We start from the raw sequence: 19,807 nt of genomic DNA, 5'->3' as shown, positions 1-19,807 counted from the left end.
CCAACACCTCAACCACTAAGAATCCCCAATGAACAGGGAACTTTACCCCTCCCACAAGAGGAGGAACCACAAACTATCAGGCCAATTTGGAGGACAGCCAGGATGGTGAAGGGACTTAAAAGTATGCTGTATGAGGAATGGGAATATGTAGCCTGCAGTAGAGAAGACAGGGGCAAAGACTGCTATAATAATTGTCTTAAAATTGTGAGAGTAGTATCAAATAGAAAAGAAATTCTTTTGGTTTGAGTTCTTTGGGGGTTTTTTCTCTGTGAAAGGCAAAACTAGAAAGTTTCAGGGAACTGGATTCAAGTTCTACTTACTGAAAAGCTTCCTCATAATTCCTAATCACCCAAAGGTGGAATAGACAGCTGTGAGAGTGCAGGGGAAAAGAAAATTGAGTTCTTCATCACTAGAGGTCTTCAGGTAGATCCTGGGTAGCAACTTCTTGCACATATTGTAGAGAGGATTCATGCTTCAGGTGCACTAGACGGGTCTAGGTAACATGTGAAGGCTCTTCTGCCAGAGGTTGAGAAATAGAGCCATGGTTTCAAGCTTTAAATGTTTGCCTAAGGTTCTCCTTGTTGTTGGAAAGAATGTTTACTCTATGCAAATGCTCCAGACTTGAAGGTTATCATAGGGATTATAGGATATTTGGGAAAAGAAAGGTTGCTGTGTACTTGAGGCTAGGGGGTCAGATAGCTATCACCCATTCTTCAGGCCTATTTAAAGGCATCAGGAAGGATGTGTGGGACTGGTATTGATATCTTAGAAATGGGAGAAGAGAAGGAAGAGGCATGGATGTGGAATTAGTGTTTATGGTCAGAGACAGCAAGGTGAAACCGTGAATAGAATGCTGAACCTGGAGACAGAAAGATCTGAGTTCAAATCAGACTTTAGACACTTACTAGGTAGGTGATCCTGGGCAATTCACACAAGTTCTTCTGTCTCAGTTTCCTGATCTGTAAAATGGGATAATAACAGCACACACCTCTCAGGGTAAAGCAAGATAATATTAGTGAAGGGCTTTGCAAAGCTTAAATCATTATATAAATGCTAGTTATTAGCTATTATTGTGATGAGCACCATGGATGGATACCACTTGTTGGGGATATTACAGAGGAGAAGGCATTTTCCAGGCACAAGTTGGACATCTGAAGTCTCTTCCATCATTGTATTGAATTTGTAGAATAATTCAGTTGTCATGTAGGATGAATGAGTAAGTTGTAGTATGGAAATAGGCTTGATCAAGGGAATTTGGAAAGAGTGAGCAGAAAGCACATGAATAAAGATAGGATTCCATGAACACCAAAGAGGCTAGAATGAGTGAAAAGGTGAGTAGAAGAGCAAATCCAGAAGTGGTTTCTTGACCTGTGATCTGAGAAGGACTGTGTGTGGGAACCTGGATCCTAGAAGTATGTTGCTGCACCCTGCTCTGCAGAGTGTCTGTAGTAGGAAAGAAGAGCAGTGATGAGAAGCTTTTAATGAGTTTTAATCTCATACCACAGAGCTGAATCATATTTTGTGAGGTCTTATTATTATTTTCCGGGAAGGAGAGTCCATGAAAAGGGAGTCAGATGACCCTAAGATACATGACTTTGAGTGACAGAGTTTCAAGTCCCCTTGTACCTCTGGGATTCTAAGATTTCAGAGATGCAGGAAAGAATGATGCCATTATAAGAAGACAAATTTAAAAGATTAAGACTTCAACTGACAATAATAAACCTAGAGGAAGACAGATCTTTGAGGTACACAAAACATAAAGAAATGGGATATATAGAGTGTCCCCAGAGTCCTAGCTGCAACTGAGACTTTGGGGATATAACCTATGGAGCAAACTAAGACTTTTTCCACCAAATCTCATAACATTAGAATGAGGTAATGCAAAGGAGATACATATGAATAGGATAAATAAAGGGTAATGCCTACTTAAGCTGCACAACCTTGAATGAAGTTGTGGAATTTTTCCCAAGAGCTGCTATAAGCTGAAAATATAAACCATTTCAAGAAATGATTATATAAATCCATGGATGATAGCTCTATAATCATTCAGAATAACTAATATGTCTGAGCTCCATCCTTAATCTTCTTAAATTGAAATGATAGAGGCCAGGGATGATGTACCCTAAACTGTCCCTTCACCTGAGAAAGAGTCCAGGGCTACATGGCTCATGAAGTTAACCCAGTCTGACAATTTTGAGGTTCTAATGAACTAGAAATATTACCCCTTGCTAATAATGGGTCATTGTATCCTATTCTTCCTCCCCAAAATTTTCTGAATTGTTGTTGGGGTAAAATTACCCCACAATAAACCAAGCCTAATCTGTCATCCTGCTAAATAAATGAAACTAAGAGCCCATCAGAAAACAATGAATAGTCCACCATCTGAGTTCTCCCCACCAGTGCATTATAGTGTGAGTGACACTAACTCTGGAGTGTGCCCTGGGGTACTTGTGATATCGGGCAGGAACCCTACTGACCCTAACTTTTCCATTCATTCCCTCAACCCTAAAGCCTTTATGTTACCCTTCAACCTCATTTGTATAAGTGATGCACAGTAATTCTATAATCTGAGGATGACTTCCCCCTATGTGGCCCTTAGGTCATTTCCATCCTGTTCTGTAAGGCCAGTACAAAAAGTCATGGGGTATTTGAATACTGGATAAAATGAACATATATTCTCCCCTTCATCTGAGAGTATCAGAAGTGAGAGTCAGGTTTGGAAGTTTTAACTGCAACCTCACTTTAATATTAGTAGCACATGATCAGCAAAAGAAATGATTTAAAATATATATACATATCTATATGTAGATAGATATTCTAGATTGTCTTCTTTCCTGACACTGCATGATTCATAAATACAAACTTATTTTAATATTAGATTGTGCAATATATGATTTGGAAAGGAAATCATATAAAAATTCTAAGTGTAGATAGATTAAATTAAAAGATCGATGCTACGCTATCAGGGATGAGGAAACTTTTCATATTGGAGAACCCCATTAATATTTAGCTGTAATCAAGTAAAATAAAGATATGAAAGGAGAAAAAAATATTAATAAAATATTTTCTTGTATAAAGTGTGTCAAAATGCCACACTTAAGTACCTAGAAGACCATATGTGGCCTTAAGGCCACAGCTTCCCTAACCCTATTCAAGAAACTAGACTTTTGGATTATTTTCTGTTTTGGATTCTTTGCACTCCCAATGCTCTGTCTTGGCAAAGCACAGTTAGTTCATTTGCTCTCCTGACTTCCTTGCAAGTGTAATCAAATCAGCAATTTTTGATGTGGCCTAAATAATGGAAAATATGCTCATTAGTTTAAGATTGTATTGTAACATGATAGATTCATACATAGACTGAGAGGTGCAAGGGATTTTAGGACATAGAATGTTAGAACTAGAAGAGAAGAAGGTAACTTAGAATCTTGAATGTTAGAACGAGAAAGGACCTTAGAGATCATCTGGCCCAGGCAGGGTTTGTTGGTAAATATTTAACAGCACACTCTCCAAAAATGAAGGGCATGCTTTTAAGTTTAATGTGAATTATTAACATTTCCTTCATTATTTTCTTAAGTCTAAACAATGAACAAAGCACTACATCAAGCCCTGATTTGTAGCATTGCTGATTTCTGAGGTATAAATACTTACCCTGAAAATTTAATGGTCAACTCTGAGAACTGGTTAGGGATGACTCCAGCACATTTCATAGATGAGGAAACCTGGGAAATAAAGCTTGTATAGTTTTGGAATATGGGAATAAAACAGATCTTGGTCCATAAAGATGAAAGATGAGATGGAATAAAATTGTACCCTATTAAAAGTCATGGAGATTTTGAATCATCTGTTAAAGAAACATGAACTCTTCCCTCAGTCTTAGAGTATCAGAATAGAGGGCCAGGTTTTCAAATCTGAAAGAGGTAAGTTTAAAACAAATCAAAGGACATGTTATTTTCTGAAGATTGAAATATATGAAAATGAAGAGGATCAGGTAAGGAATATAAATCAGCTTGATAGAGGTGTTGGTTACATTAATAATTTCAGAGCCATATTGAGCATTTAGGAAAACTGGACCATATGAAGGATGCATGAACCTTCTTCAGCTTCTCTACATCCTTTGAAAAGAGTCTAGTACCCAGGGAAAGTAACAAAAAGATAGTGGATATGTCCTTTGAGAATAAGCTAAAAGATGGCAGACATAGTATAGGTAGGACAGAAAAACCATTAGATTTGGAGACAGAGGGAATGTTTAAGTCATAATCAATTTCCTTGTCTCTGAAAAATGAAGGGGTTGCATTTCATCCCCCATGTCTTCTTCCAGCTCCCAGTACAAAATCTGGTATTGAAGGAGAAAATACTAAGATGTCATATACTTAATTCCCTCTTGTCACTGTAAAGGACTTTTAAGGGGAGGATGTTGGGCTTGATCACTGTATACAGAAGAGCACAATGGATTTAAATTAAATGGGGTGTGGTGCAGTGGAAAGTGTACTGTATCTACCTACAGGACTTGAGTTCCAAGCCTGACTCTACTATTTACTGCTTGTCTGACCTTGAGCAAGTCAATCCTCTTAGTCTCAGTTTCCACACTTGTAAAAGGAAGGGTCCAACCAACTTTAAATCTATAAGCATACAACCTGAATATCTCCAGCATATTGTCAGGAAGGATGGCCTGCTGTATGGGGGAAGAAGGAGGGATATCTTTGGAAATGAAAGTGATATAAAAACAGAAGGTATCAATAGAAAATGAAGCAGGAGAAGCCAGTTCCTGTAAGAGTGATAAACTTGGGTCATATTCAGTCAGAAAACAAATGAGCATTTGTCATGGGCAATTTAGACCTTTGTGTGTCAGGATATAAGGAGCTGAGCTGAGTGACTTCTCAATCTTCCTTCCTACTGGAGAAGGATTTCTGTGATTCTAGGACTTCCATGCCCTCCCACATGTTACTCTCCCCAGTCCTATTGGGATGTAACCAGGTCAAGAGCAGGGTCTGGGTCTATCATTTTTGTTGTTCCCCTTTTACCTTCCCTGAGGACTCCATGCTTTTCAGAAAGTGGCTATTCTAGCAGAGAGTAGACAGTCTTTGCTATTAGACAGCTCTTAGCAGTGCAATTTTAATTAACCTGCTTCATGTTAAACACATTTATTCCTGTTTTTTCCTTCTTGGAGATGAGATGGATAATACTGTGACTGTAAAATATGTTCTAAGGCATTTACCATGTCGTTTCTTACCCATCTTTCCTTCTGGATCAATTATTCAAATTCTCTAAAAGCATCATTCAATCTCCATGATTTTCTCCTCCACCCTTTTCTCTTTCCGTGCCTCTCTTTTCTTCTTTCTTCCACCCTTTCCCCAACTTCCTTCCTCTTTCTTGCCAAATTGTAGAATTTTAGGTTTCTGAATGGACCTCAGCTGGAGGTCGTTTGATCTATATCTCTCCATTTTGCCTTCCCTCATCCGTAACTTCACCCATGACAAACATTTACAGATCCTTAGTGGAAGCATGGTTTTGCCTTTGCGATTTTTCTTGAGTGTTTTATCCATCTCTGCTTCTTCACTCTTCCCCTCTCCCTTCATCTCCAAATTACCCAGTGTCCAAACTCTCCCAGTCACTGAATGCCTAGAATGCAATGGGAAGTGGGGCTCTGAAGGCAGTGACATATCGTTTCCTGCCAATCCCCTTTCCCTTTCCCTCTGTCCTCCTGCTCACCCCTTACTCTTCCTTCTAGGCTTCCCTCCTTCATGACACCAAATGCTTTGACTGCTGTCTAGCTCTTTTTCTCTTATTTACAAAGAGGAAATAATTCTGCCAAATGAGCCTAATGGGCCTTCCAACAAAGAGGTTGGAATAGATGACCATCTCTGACGTCCCTTCCCATTCAGCCAGTCTATGTTCTATGGTTTCAACATCCCTTCCAAGTCTGATATCCCAGGTTGTAACATGGAGCCTGTCTCCAGTATTCTAGGTGCTCTGATTCTCCCTCAGCTGAGAGAAATGGAAGCATCCCCACATGAATGAGCAGGACTTTGTGTCCTGAGGCACCTCTAGGTAACTGTCACTTTACTGAACTTGGAGCAGGTCACTTCAACTCTACATATTTGTGTCCTAAACTGAGGATTTTAACTCCTGCCACCTACCTCACTGGAGGTGGGAAGTCCTAGGGTGGAATCCTGGGCTGGGAGAGCTTTGGTCTTCTGAAGGAGAGCGTTGTTTGTCCTCAGCTTCCCATTTGGAACCTCCTTCCTTCCTTTGGGTGCACTGCCCCCTCTTTGGCACACCACCCCAGACCTCCATGCTCTAAACACGTCCCTTTCAGCATCAACATTTGCCTCTCCTGTGTCCCACAGTCACAGATAAGGCTTGCTTTATGCCTGCAGTTGACCTGAGAATTAACTCATTGCTGAAGTGTTCCCAGAAGACCTAAACCCAGGTTCCCTGATGCCCAATCTATTGCTTTTCCACCAGACCACATTTTTTGTGGAAAAGAAAAAAGGGTTAAATTTGGAATCACCGGCCCTAGATTCAAATCCTGGCTGTGCAACCTGAGGCAAATCACTTAACTTCTCTGGGTCTCAGTTTCTTCATTTGAAAAATAAGGAGTAGAGATGAGATGATCTCCCTTCCAGTTTTAAATCTATGTGTGATGATGGGTTAATGTTACTTCCCTCTAAGGTAACAGTTGAATTTTAAAGCACCATTACATGCCCTTGAGGTTTTCGCTTAAAGGAGTGACTATAGCTTGAGTACAGAGATACTGAATGTTGAAATGGAAAGGGTTCTACAAATTGCCTAGTGTGACCCCTTAGGTGTCAGATGAGGAAAAGGGAAATGACTTGCTGAGGTCACAAAGAGAGCTGGTGGGAATGTTAGGCTGCAGATGCTACATCTGCTGACTCTTATTGTAATGCTCTTTCTGTGGTAATTCTGTGCCAGTGGAGGAGATTCTGTTGGGAAAGGTGAATCTTGTGCTTCCCCCTTCAGGTGCCCCCTGGAGGCAGCTGTCTTTTCTACTTCCCTGCAGGGCTACTTGCTGCCATACAGCCTAAGGACTTCCCACCAACATTCTTTGTCCCCTTTTCTCTTTCACCATTGACACCTGTCTCCAAGTAAGGAGGTTTTCACCATTTTTTGTTATGGACCCGTTGGTAATGAGATGAAAGCTATGGACCCCTTCTCAGAATATTGTTTTTAAATGCATAAAAGACCCAAAAATACAAGGGAAACCAAAGGTTGTACTAAGTACCAAAGGTTGTACTAAGTGGCACACTGAATAGAGTGGTGGCCCTAGAGTCAGGAAGTTGTTGCTGTTGAGTCATTTCAGTGATATCTAATTTTTTATGACCCCATTTGGGATTGTCTTGACAAAGATACTGGAGTGCTTCCTAGACACAGCTAGGATGTCTATGAGATGGGATTTGAACTCAGGTTTTCCTGTCTCCAGGCCTAGCCTTCTATCCACTGTGCCCCTACCTACCATGAAGCCAGGAGGCTTTGTGACCCTGACAAGTCACTTAACCTGTTTGCCTCAGTTTTCTCATCTGTAAAACGAACTAGAGAAGGAAATGGAAAACCACTCCAGTGTCTTTGCCAAGAAATACCCAAGTAAGGTCCCGGAGAGTTGGACATGACCAAAATGACTGAGCAACAGTAAAACCCCTACAGCAACAACTTTTTTCCTCTATCCAAGGTTATGGAACCCCTGAAATTTATCCACAGACTCCTTGGGTGTCAGCAGACCCCAGTTTAAGAGCCCTTGTTCTAGAGTGAGTCAGTTAACTGTCATGTATTGAGTGACTAATAGGTGCCAGGCACTGTGCTAAGTGTTGACAAAAAAACCCCCACAACAAAACAGTCCCTATAAGGAACCGTATTAATTAACAATATTAATCTCCAGGCCTGGGGATGGGGTGGTTGGCTTCTGCTCCTGAGGCACCACACCCCAAAGTCTTTGTTTCATAGGAGAAAAGTCTTAGCCTGGGCCATTACACTGCAGAGTGAGTATTCTTGCAGTAGGAAATGAAAGAGTCCCCCAAACACTCCCTGGGCACCTGGACTCACCACCTGATATCTGGAGGGCCAGCAGTATAGGTCCCTTGAAGAGCATGAAGCTGGCTAGTCATGGGGTCCTTCTCCCAGGCCTGGCTTGGGGCTGCCAGCTTTTAACAGTGGGCAACACCTGGTCCTTTAAGGAGCCTGTGTTGGCTCTTTCCAGGTTTGGTTCAGTTGCTGATGCTGAAAAAGCCCATGGGAGAATCAAGGCCCTCTACAGCCAATTAGTAATAAACACTAAAGTAGCCAGAATTCAGGAAAAAAGGTGTCCCCAAAGAGTTAAACCTATGTATTTCCTAATTTTTTTTCCCACTCCTAGAACTGTGTCCTCTCCAATCCCTATTTTGCATGTTAATATTGTACCTTAAAATAATTACATTTGCTTATTGCTTTATTCTTTTGTATTTACTTTCATAGTTGTTATTTTATTTCATCTGAAAATTGCTGCTGTTAGGTAAGTAGGGGAGGAATGTGCCAGACAAGGAAACTGAAGCACAATCAAGAGGAAGTTACTTTTCCAAAGTCGCACAACTCTTGCTCTTACCATCATTCACAATCATTCTACTTCCGTGTGGGTGGACTCTGCCTCAGAACCCCTACAAGTGACTCTGTGGAATAAAAACATATGCACAACACACTTTTAAATTTTATCTGCAATATTGACAATTTATCACTTTCTTATGTCTAGACAGTCAACAAAGCAATGAATCAAAAAATCTGTATTTGCACACAAAGTCTCTTCAATGGATAACATGGATCATCAATTCTGTGGAATCCTCCAGCTTTCAGATTTTCTGTACAATGTTGTTTTTATTGTACAAATTGTTGTCCTTGTTCTGCTTTTCATTATTTGTATAGTATCAGTTAAGGACTTTTAAGTCTTCAAAACTGTCTGTTTTATAGTACTGTTGTTTATAGAGAAATTATTCTTTTAATTCTGCTCATTTCACTCTGTATCAATTGATGTCTTTCTTGAAATTATCTATTTTGTCCTTTCTTATAGTACAAAAATACTTGATCACATTCATATACTACAACTTTTTCAACTGTTCCTCAATTATTAAGTATCCTCTTAGTTTCTAGAGTTTTGCCACATCAAAAATATTTCCTATAAATATTTTTGTACGTAAGGGACATTTTCTTATTTCTTTGATTCCTTTTGAGAAAAACCCTAGGAGTGGTATAACTGGGTCAAGGGGAACAAAGCACTTGATAATTCTTTTAATAATTCTTAATTGCTTCACAGAATAGTTGTATCCATTTACAGATCTACCTGTGAACTCTTACTGTCATTCACAACACCTCTAGTATGCATCCCCTTCTCTCTACTCACATTAGCTGCCACCTTGGTTGGTTTATTTTAAATTTTTTTATGTTAGTTTGTCAGTTAAATACTTAGACATTCCAATTATCTAATCAGTTCATACTATATACATAGATCCTTGGGTCTTTCAGTTATCTCATCAGCTCCCTTCATCAGTGCAGATCACAAGTTCACTCTTTATCCTGAGTGATTCTTGCCCTTCATTTCTATAAATCTTCCATAGTGAATCTCTACAATGTTGTGGAGACCCTCTTCTGGATCTTTTAGCATTTCAGCCTTTTTTTAAATTTAAATTTATTTATTTATTTATTTTTTCAACATTCATTTCCACAAGATTTTGAGTTCCAAATTTCCTCCCCATCGTTCCCCTCCCTCCATCCTGAGATGACATGCATTTTGATTACCCCTTCCCCAATTCTGCCCTCCCTTTTATCATTCCCCCCTTTTGTCCCCTTCCCCTTTACTTTCTTGAAGGGCAAGACAGATTTCTATACCCTGTTGCCTGTGTATTTTGTTTCCCAGTTGCATGTTAAAACAATTTATTTTTAAATCTTTGAGTTCCAAATTCTCTCCCTTCTTCCCTTCCCACCTACCTCCATTGAGAAGGCAAGCAATTCAATATAGGGTAGTTGTGCAAAACACCTCCATAATAGTAATTTTGTGAAAGAATTTTTCCCTCCATCCTATCCTGCCCCCCAATTATTCTGTTTTCTCCTTTGACCCTGTCCATTTTCTAAAATGTTTGCTTCTGACTACCCCCTCTCCCAATCTGCTGTCCCTTCCGTCATCCCCTTCCCCCCTACTTTTGTGTAGGGTAAGATACCCAATTGAGTGTGTGTATTATTCGCTCCTTAAGTGAAATCTGATGAGAGTAATGGTCACTCATTCCTTCTCACCTAATTGACTGTAATAACTTTTTCTTGCCTTTTTTGTGTGGGATAATTTACCCCATTCTATCTCTCCATTTCTCCTTCTCCCAATATATTCCTCTCTCATCCTTTAATTTTATTTTTTAGATATGATCCCTTACATTCAATTCACCCTCTGCCCTCTTTCTTTCTTTCTTTTTTTCTTTCTTCTTTTGCTTCTTTGTTTCTTTCTTTCTCTCTCTCTCTCTCTATCTATCAATCTATCTATTTCCTCCAACTACCCTAATACTGAGAAAGGTCTCATGAATTACACATCATCTTTCCATTTAGGAACTTAAATAGTGCAACTTATTAAGTCTCTTATGATTTCTCTTTCATATTTACCTTTTTATGCTTCTCTTGAATCGTGTATTTGAAAGTCAAATTTTCTATTCAACTCTGGTCTTTTCATCAAGAATGCTTGAAAGTCCTTTATTTCATTGAATATTCATTTTTTCCCTGAAGGATTATAATCAGTTTTGCAGAATAGGTGATTCTTGGTTTTAATCCTAGCTCCTCTGACATCTGGAGTATTATATTCCAGGCCCTCTGATCCTTTAACATTAATAGATCTTGTATTATTCTGATTGTATTTCCACAATGCTTGAATTTTTTCTTCCTTGCTGCTTGCAATGTTTTCTCTTTGACCTGGGACTCCCCAATTTGACTACAATATTCCTAGGAATTTTCCTTTCATTATCTCTTTCCAGAGGCAATCAGTGAATTCTTGCCTGTTCTATTTTACGCTCTGCTTCTAGAATATCAGGGCACTTTTCCTTAATAATTTCTGGAAAGATAATGTCTACACTCTTTTTTTTTGATTATGGCTTTCATGTAGTCCAATAATTTTAAAATTAACTCTCTTGGATCTATTTTCCAGGTCAGTGGTTTTTCCAGTGAGATATTTCACATTGTCTTCTCTTTATTCATTCTTTTGTTTCTATTATATAATTTCTTGATTTCTCATAGTCATTAGCTTCATGAGCTTCCATTTGCTCCATTCTGATTATTTTCTTCAGTGAGATTTTGGATCTCCTTTTGCATTTGGTCAATTCTACTTTTTAAGGAATTCTTCTCATCATTGACTTTTTGGACTTCTTTTGCCATTTGGGTTAGTCTACCTTTTAAGGTGTTATTTTCTCCAGCATTTTTTTGGATCTCCTTTAGCAAGGTGTTGACTCATTTTTCATGATCTTCTTTCATCACTTTCATTTCTCTTTCCAATTTTTCTCTACTTCTCTTACTTGATTTTGAAAATCATTTTTGAGCTCTTTCATGACCTGCAACCAATTCATATTCCTCTTAGAGGTTTTTGAAGTAGGAGCTTTGACTCTGCTGTCCTCCTCTGGTTGTTATGCCCTAATCTTCCTTGTCACCAAAGCAAGATTCTATAGTCTAAGTTCTTTTATGAGTTTTACTCATCTTCTCAGCCAAACACTTGACTTTCTAATTCTTTGTCAAGGTAAAAACTCTGCTTCCAGTTAGGGTGGGTGTATTGTCCCAGACTTCAGGGATTTTGCATCTGCCCCTCAGTCCCCTACCATTTGTGGGCCCAGAGCTCCAGAAGCAGCCTGTGCTGGTGTCACTGCCACCAACCACCATTCCCATTGCCCTGGAGCTGGGGCTTCACCAGTCAGGCCATGCCCTCCACCTTCACCCAGGTCCAACAGAATTTTCCTACTGGTCTCTTGGGCTTGTGTGGGTTGAGAAGTCTGGAAACTGCCACAGCTGCCAATGATTCAGTCTCTTGAGGCCTGCTCTGGCTGGCCTGTGCCAGTATGGCCCAAGCCAGACTGTGCTCCACTCCCTGTGGGATGCAAAAGATACTACCTGTCTACTTTCCAGGTTGTCTTGAGCTGGGAATTTGTTTCACTCTATCATTTTGTGGGTTCTGTAGCTTTAGAATTTGCTTAAAGTCATATTTCTGAGGTATTTGAAGGGCTTTGGGGGACAACTCAGTGAAGTGTCTGCTTCTACTCCACCATCTTGGCTCTGCCTACCACCTTTGTTTAGGCCTTCATCACCTCCTAGCTAAACTATTGGAGTAGCCTGCTTCTCCTTGCTTCAAGGCTTTGCCCTCTCTGCATCATCTTTCACTTGACCACCAAAGAGATTTTTCTAAAGTGCAGGTCTGACCATGTTAACTTTGCCTCCTCAATAATTTCCAGTGGCTCCTCATTACCTCTAATATCAAATATAAAATACTGTTTGGCTTTTAAAGTCCTTCACAACCTGGGACATCCCTCCCTTTTTAGTCTTCTGAGGTTGATACTGATTTGTATACTAATGATACTCTCTACAAAAATACACTTTTAAGAATATAATTTTAACCTTGATAGATATACACAGGATACAACATTCTGCCAACCTTCTGGTAGACGTGATTATGGGGCTATATTATTGATTTTGAAAAATTCCTTTTTCATGTTTGAATATCATAGGGTTTCTATACTTAGAGCTGGAAGGCCCTTCAAAGGTCATTTGATCCAACCCACTCATTTCACACATGAAGAAACCATAGTTCAGTAATGCAAGTAGTTTAGGAAAGGCAAGATTCTTTCTTACTGGATTCCAAATCCAGTCTTCTTTCCAGTACAGTATAATTGATTTAACTCATAGGGATTTCAGTTGTGTTTATCTACTAAGAAACACAAGACATTAATATTTTAAATGTGTAACATTCACCTTCACAAAGTAAAAATAATATTGGAAAAGAGGAAAGGGAACAAAGACAGAATATGTTGGGAGAAGCAGGAAACATTGATACCAGCAAACTAAAATGACAGGTACTGGGAAATGTTATTATATTTCCCTTACCTGTCACTAGTTTAGTGGGATAGATCACTGGTGGTGCTATTTAAGACCAAAGTTATTAGTCTTTTCTGCCCATAGGAACTCAAATGAGCAGAGAAAAAATTCTGATCCATGGTCATAAAGTCATTTCTGATCTTGACCAAGCTTCTTGTGTGTCTGTGTCCTTGGAAAGAGAAAAGTGAGTAGGAATGGTTCGATGAAAAAAAAGAAAAGAAAAAAAGAAAGAAAAAAGAAGAAATCTTTGCAGCATGTATGCATTTTCATGCAAAACAAATTCCTTTATTGGCCATATCCAAAAAAAAAAAATGAAACAAAAAAGTTTCTCATTCTGGATATTTCTTCCTTTGCTTCTCTATCATGAGATGGGTAGCATTTTTTCATTTTTTGTCTACTGAAATAATGGTTGATCATTGGGTTGGTCAAAGTTGGTAAGTCTTTCAAAATTATTGGGTTTTGCAATGTTGTTGTTATGGTATACACTGTTTTCCTGGTTCTTCTCATTTTACTTCTGTATAAGTTCATACAAATCTTCCCAGCATTTTCTGAAATCATACTCGTTCTCATTTCTTCTATCACAACAGTACTCCATTGCATTCATATACTATACTTTGTCAGCCATTCCCTCAATTAATAAATAGGCACCTCCTTAGTTTCTAGTTTGTTGCCATTAGAAAAAAGTTACTTTACATATTTTGGGGCATTTGGGTCCTTTTTCTCTTTTGTTGATCCCCTTGGGGTGTAGGCCTAGATATGGTACACTTGGGTCAAATGCTGTACACAGTTTGATACCTTTTCTCTTTTACCTATATACTATTTTCTGATAAAAATTAGCTATTTGCTTCTCTCACTAAAAAATTCAATTTGGTTTTCATTATGATTGCCATGCACATGGTTCTCAGATTTGTGTCATTACCTCTCCCAACTCTCACTTGAGTGCCAGTTCTGTATTTCTGCATTTCTCTCTCACTCTAATTTCAAAATCATATTATCAAAAATTGAGTCATTACTCTTCCCTCCCCCTCAAATATGCCCCTCCTTCTAGCATCTCTATTTCTGTTTTTGGCACTATCATCACCCATACTAGAGATCTCAGTTATCTTTGATGTTTTTCTTTCCCTGACCTGTACATCCAATCATTTGCCAAGGCCTATCAATTTTACTTCTCCAGCATTTCACATATTTGTCCATTCACAACATCACCACCATAGTTCAGGAATCCATTTCTTAACTGGTCTTCTTGCCTCTATTCTATCACATCTCTAATCTATTTTCACTGTTGTCTAAACATGTCCCTAATGTATACTTTTTATCATTCTTCTACTCAGAAACCTTCAATAGCCCTTCACTCCCTACTGAATAAAGTAAAAACTCCTTATTCTGGCACTCAAGGTCCTCCACAATCTACTTCCATCTGCCTTCCCACCTTTAGCTCACACTATTCACCCTCATTTTCTGTATGTTCCCATAAAATTCCACTAATAACTATTTCAAACTTTCATCTTGCCTTCTGCCATCTCTGTACCTTTGCCTATAAATTCCCATCCAAATTTCCACAATGGATTTCTCTGTCTCTGTTTCTTTGAAATTATTTCCCTCTCACCCGAAGATGGTAAATTTGGTGTTACCCTAACTGTGGCTCCATGATATTTAAATTGTGTTTTTCTGGTTGCTTTCAATATTTTCTCCTTGATGTGGGAGCTATAGAATTGGTCTATAGTATTCTTGGGAGTTTTCATTTAGTGATCTCTTGCAGGACGTGATTGGTAGATTCTTTCAGTTTCTGGTTTACCCTCTCATTTTAGGATATCAGTGTGGTTTTCTTTCATAACATTTTGGAAGTTAATGTCTAGGCTCCTTCTTTAAACATGGTTTTCCAGTAATGTACTAATTTTTAAATTAGCTCTCCATGATCTGTTTTCCAGGTCAGTTATTTTTCCAAAAAAAATTTCACATTTTCTTCTATGTTTTCATTCTTTTGAATTTCTTTTATTGTGTCTTTGTGTGTCATGGAGTCATTAGCTTCCACTTGCTCAACTCTAATTTTTAAGGAATTATTTTCTTCACTGAGCATTTGCGTCGCCTTTTCCATTTGGCCAATTTTATTTTTTAAGTTCTTTTCTTCAGCACATTTTTGTACCTCTTTTCCCATTTGACCAATACCTGTCTTTTAGGGAATTTTCCTCTTCAGTGAATTTTTCTACATCTTTTACCATTTCATCTGTTCTGTTTTTTGAAGAGGTCCTTTCCTTTAGTAATTTCTGTGCCTTCCTTTACTCATCTAGTGACTCTTTTTGTCATGATTTCTTCCATCACTTTCATTTGTTTCCCCAATTTTTCCTCTTCCTCACTTATCTGATTTTTAACGTTGTTGAGGAGTTGCTGCAGGATTTCTCTTTTTGATCCTCAGACCAATTTACATTTATCTTTAAGAGTGTGGATATAGCACTTTTGACTATTTTGGGGGGGTGGGGTTGCATTCTTATCTTCCCTGTCACCATAATAACTTTATGTGCTCTGGTTTTTTTGTTCTTGTTTGCTCATTCGTCCAGCTTATCTCTGGACTTTTCAGTTTATGTGTTAAAATTGGGCTCTGATCCTGGAGTGGAAGGGTCACTGCCCCAACTTTCAGGTTTTTCTTCCTGCTATTTATAGAGCTAGTTCTGGGGTCCTGTAAGCTTTCACTTCTTTCATGGTGGTCTGATTTCAGGAGGGGTGCAGTTACTGCTCTCCTGGTCCATGCTCTGGTCTGTGATTGACCACAAGCACTGTTTACCTCCCTGGAATTATGACCAGGGTCCCTGTTCCCCTGCATCCACATGCTCTTGGGTGCTTTTTAGGGAATGACTAATTCTCTAAAATTGCTAATCATTGCCCTGGGACTATAACCCAAAACCAAGGCAGCAGAATCTTGTACCCAGGGCCAGCAAAGTGTCCTCTGTAATTTCCTTGTGACCACCTTACCATCTGTGGGCTGAGAGCTCAGGAAGCCACTGCTACTGATTCAGTCCCCCCAAAGGCCTGCTGTTGGCTTACACTGGGTATAGTCCACTATTGGCTGTGTGATACAGGGGCCTCAGGCTTCATTGCTGGTTTACACTGAAGCTCAGAGCCTCACTGCTGGGTTACCAGGGAGAGCCTGCACACTACTCTCACCCCAGTGAAACAAAAGTTTCCTGCCAACCTCCTAAGTTGTTGTGAGCTGGAAAATTGTTTTAACCTGTGCTTTTGTTTGTTCTGGTCCTGGAATAGAGACAGGGTAATAGAAATTAGATCTATGTTAGATAAATAACTTCTGAGAAGTGAAACCTTCTACCCATATAACTTGTACCCCAATGCATGTTTTTCATCATTAAGTAGAAAATTATCAAATAATACTAACCAGATGCCAAATGCTTAGGGTTGTTGGGAAGGTTTTTAACTTGCTCAAAGATACCTTATATTGAAATCAAGGGTAATTATACTGATGTAGAACTGACGAGAGAGAGATGTGTAGTGACAGAAACAGAAAGAAAGAGAGAAAGACAGACAAAGAGAGAGAAGGACAGAGATACAAAACAGTGAAGATATGGTGACCCACTCCCCACTTCCCTCACCAATTCCTCCCTCCATTTCCCTAAAACCTTCCTTAGTGCCCCCTTCACCTCTTTGTTCCTCAGAGTGTAGATTAGAGGATTCACCATGGGTGTAACTACTGAATAAAAGAGAGGCATGAATTTGTCCTGGTCTTGGAAACTACTCTTGACTGGCAGTAGATAGGCAGAACTGGCTGAGATATAGAAGAGGAATACTACTATCAAATGGGAGCCACAAGTATTGAAGGCCTTTTTCCTGCCTTCAGCTGAGGGAATCTTCAGGACAGCCCTGGCAATGTAACCATAGGAGATGAGGATGATGCTCAGGGGCACTGCAGTGAAGAAGGCACAAACACCATTGAGTACAGCCTCATTGAGGCTTGTGTCACCACAGGCCAACTTGATTAGAGATGGCACTTCACAGAGGAAACTGTTGACTTCCTGGTGTCCACAAAATGGGAGCTGCAGAGTGAATGTTGACTGAATTAGGGAATTTCCCAGGCTAGCTAGCCATGCAACAGAGGCTAACTGCCAGCAAAGCTGAGGGTTCATGATAGTCATGTAGTGGAGGGGCCGGCAGACAGCTACATAGCGATCAATTGACATCACCACCAAGAGGATGGCCTCAGTAGCACCCAGCCAGAAGAAAACATATAGTTGTGTTACACAGCCAGCATAGCTGATGGTTTTATCTGGACCTGACAGATTGAACAGCATCTGAGGGACTGCACTTGTGGTAAAGGCAAGATCAACAGAGGCAAGGTTACTGAGGAAAAAATACATGGGTGTGTGAAGGCAGACATCCAGGCGCGATATTAGGATAATGGTAAAGTTGCCCACCAAGGTTAACAGGTAGGACAACAGCATAAGGACAAAAAAGATCATCTCCAGCTCGGGATGGTCAGACATACCAATCAAGATGAAACCTTTAAAGGAACTGTTCTTGGCTCTTCCCATCACTGGCCACCTTCTGTCCCCTAAGGAAGAGAGAAAGGTCACCATACTAAGCAAAGTAGAAGAGCAGTAAGTGGTACTGTAAACTATTGGAAAATACATGAAATTATCAAGGAAAACTGTGCTGATATTCTAGAACCTGAGGGCAAAATAAGTATTGAAAGAATCTACTGATCACCACCTGAAAGAGATCCAAAAAGAGAAACTCCTAGAAACATTGAGGCCTAATCCCAGAGTTCCCTGGTCAAGGAGAAAATGTTGCAAGCAGCTAGAAAGAAACAATTCAAATATTGTGGAAATACAATCAGGATAACACAAGATCTAGCAGCTTCTACATTAAGGGTTCGAAGGGCATGGAATATGATACTCCAGAAGTCAAAGGAACTAGGACTAAAACCAAGAATCACCTACCCAGAAAAACTGAGTATAATACTAAAGGGGAAAATATAGTCTTTCAATGAAATAGAGGACTTTCAAGCATTCTTGATGAAAAGACCAGAGCTGAAAAGAAAATTTGACTTTCAAACACAAGAATGAAGAGAAGCATGAAAAGGTAAACAGAAAAGAGAAGTCATAAGGGACTTATTAAAGTTAAACTATTTACATTCCTACATGGAAAGACAATAATTGTAACTCTTGAAACTTTTCAGTATCTGGGTAGTGGGTGGGATTACACACACACACACACACAGAGAGAGAGAGAGAGAGAGAGAGAGAGAGAGAGAGAGAGAGAGAGAGAGAGAGAGAGAGAGAGAGAGAGAGAGACCACAGAGTGAACTGAATAGGATGGGATCATATCTTAAAAAAATGAAATTAAGTGGTGAGAGAGAAATATATTGGGAGGAGAAAGGGAGAAATGGAATGGGGCAAATTATCTCTCATAAAAGAGGCAAGTAAAAGACTTTTTAGTGGAGAAGAAAAGAGGGGAGGGGAGAGAAAATCATGAAGTTTACTCTCATCACATTCCACTAAAGGAAGGAATAAAATGCACACTCATTTTGGTATGAAAACCTATCTTACAATACAGGAAAGTGGGGGAGAAGGGGATAAGCAGGGTGGGGGGAGATGATGGAAGGGAGGGCAATGGGAGGAGGGAGCAATTTGAAGTCAGCACTCTTGGGGAGGGACAGGATCAAAAGAGACAATAGAAGCAATGCGGGGCAGGATAGGATGGAGGGAAATATAGTTAGTCTTACATAACAGGACTACTATGGAAGTCATTTGCAAAAGTACACAGATATGGCCTATATTGAATTGCTTGCCTTCCCAAAGGGAATGGGTGGGGAGGGAGGGATGAAGAGAAGTTGGAAGTCAAAGTATTAGGAACAACTGTCGAGTACTGTTCTTGCTACTAGGAAATAAGAAATACAGGTAATGGGGTATAGAAAGTTATCTGGCCCTACAGGACAAAAGAGAAGATGGGGACAAGGGAAGGGAGGGATGATAGAAGAGAGGGCAGATTGGTGATAGGAGCAATTAGAATGTTCAGTGTTTTGGGGTGGAGGGAGGGAAGAAATGGGGAGAAAATTTGGAACCCAAAATTTTGTGAAAATGAATGTTAAAAGTTAAATAAATAAATTTTAAAAAATCTATTGGAAAAGATTCAATTCCTTAATGCCATGTCTTCAGGAGAGATAAGATAAGAAAAAAAAGAAAAGAAAAGATAGGAAAGAAAGATAAGGATTAAAAATTATTTCATTAGTCTCCTGGCTCTATGGCTATGTACTCATTTGGGTCTTCCAATTCCAGGTCTGTGTTTACTGTTACCAACACCACAACCACTAAGAATCCCCAAATGAACAGGGAACTTTACTCCACACAACCAGAGCACCTACAAGCTACCAGGGAAAATTGGAGGACAGTCAATATGTTGAGGGGACTTGAAACCATGCTGTATGAGGATTGGGTGAAAGAATTGGAAATATGTAGCCTGCAGTAGAGAAGACAGGGACAAAGATTGCTTTGATAATTGTCTTAAAATTGTGAGAGGAGGGTCAAATGGAAAATGGATTCCTTTCACTTCAGTTTTTCAGGGGTTTTTTTTGTGCCTGAAAGTTAAATTATAAAGTTACAGGGAACTGGATTCAAGTTCTACTTGCTGAAAAACTTCCTAATAACTGGAGTTGTCCAAAGATGGAATAGATAGCTATGAGCACGCAGGAGAAGAGTATTGATTTCTTCATCAC

The 19,807-nt window shown here is 39.4% G+C and overlaps 1 protein-coding gene across 1 annotated transcript; it reads right to left on the bottom strand.

Annotated features, from left to right (window-relative positions):
- Nucleotides 1–8,116: 8,116 nt before the first annotated feature.
- Nucleotides 8,117–17,624, bottom strand: LOC140501933 (olfactory receptor 2C1-like). Its single transcript, XM_072606120.1, has 2 exons — nucleotides 16,673–17,624; nucleotides 8,117–8,232 (listed from the first exon to the last, which is right to left on the bottom strand). Exons 1-2 carry the CDS (start codon nucleotides 17,622–17,624, stop codon nucleotides 8,117–8,119), a joined length of 1,068 nt encoding a protein of 355 aa, XP_072462221.1.
- Nucleotides 17,625–19,807: the final 2,183 nt, after the last annotated feature.

This window comes from Notamacropus eugenii, chromosome 1, assembly GCF_028372415.1.
Source record: "Notamacropus eugenii isolate mMacEug1 chromosome 1, mMacEug1.pri_v2, whole genome shotgun sequence".
NCBI lineage: Eukaryota > Metazoa > Chordata > Mammalia > Diprotodontia > Macropodidae > Notamacropus > Notamacropus eugenii.
This window is presented reverse-complemented; position numbering and strand designations above follow the sequence as displayed.

Excerpts from the sequence above, each read along its gene's own strand:
- LOC140501933 (XM_072606120.1), bottom strand. The coding sequence starts at position 17,624 with ATGGGAAGAGCCAAGAACAGTTCCTTTAAAGGTTTCATCTTGATTGGT. Across the intron at positions 8,233-16,672 it reads ATTGGTGAGGGAAGTGGGGA|CATCAGCAACTGAACCAAAC; the intron begins GTGGGTCACCAT and ends GGGCTTTTTCAG.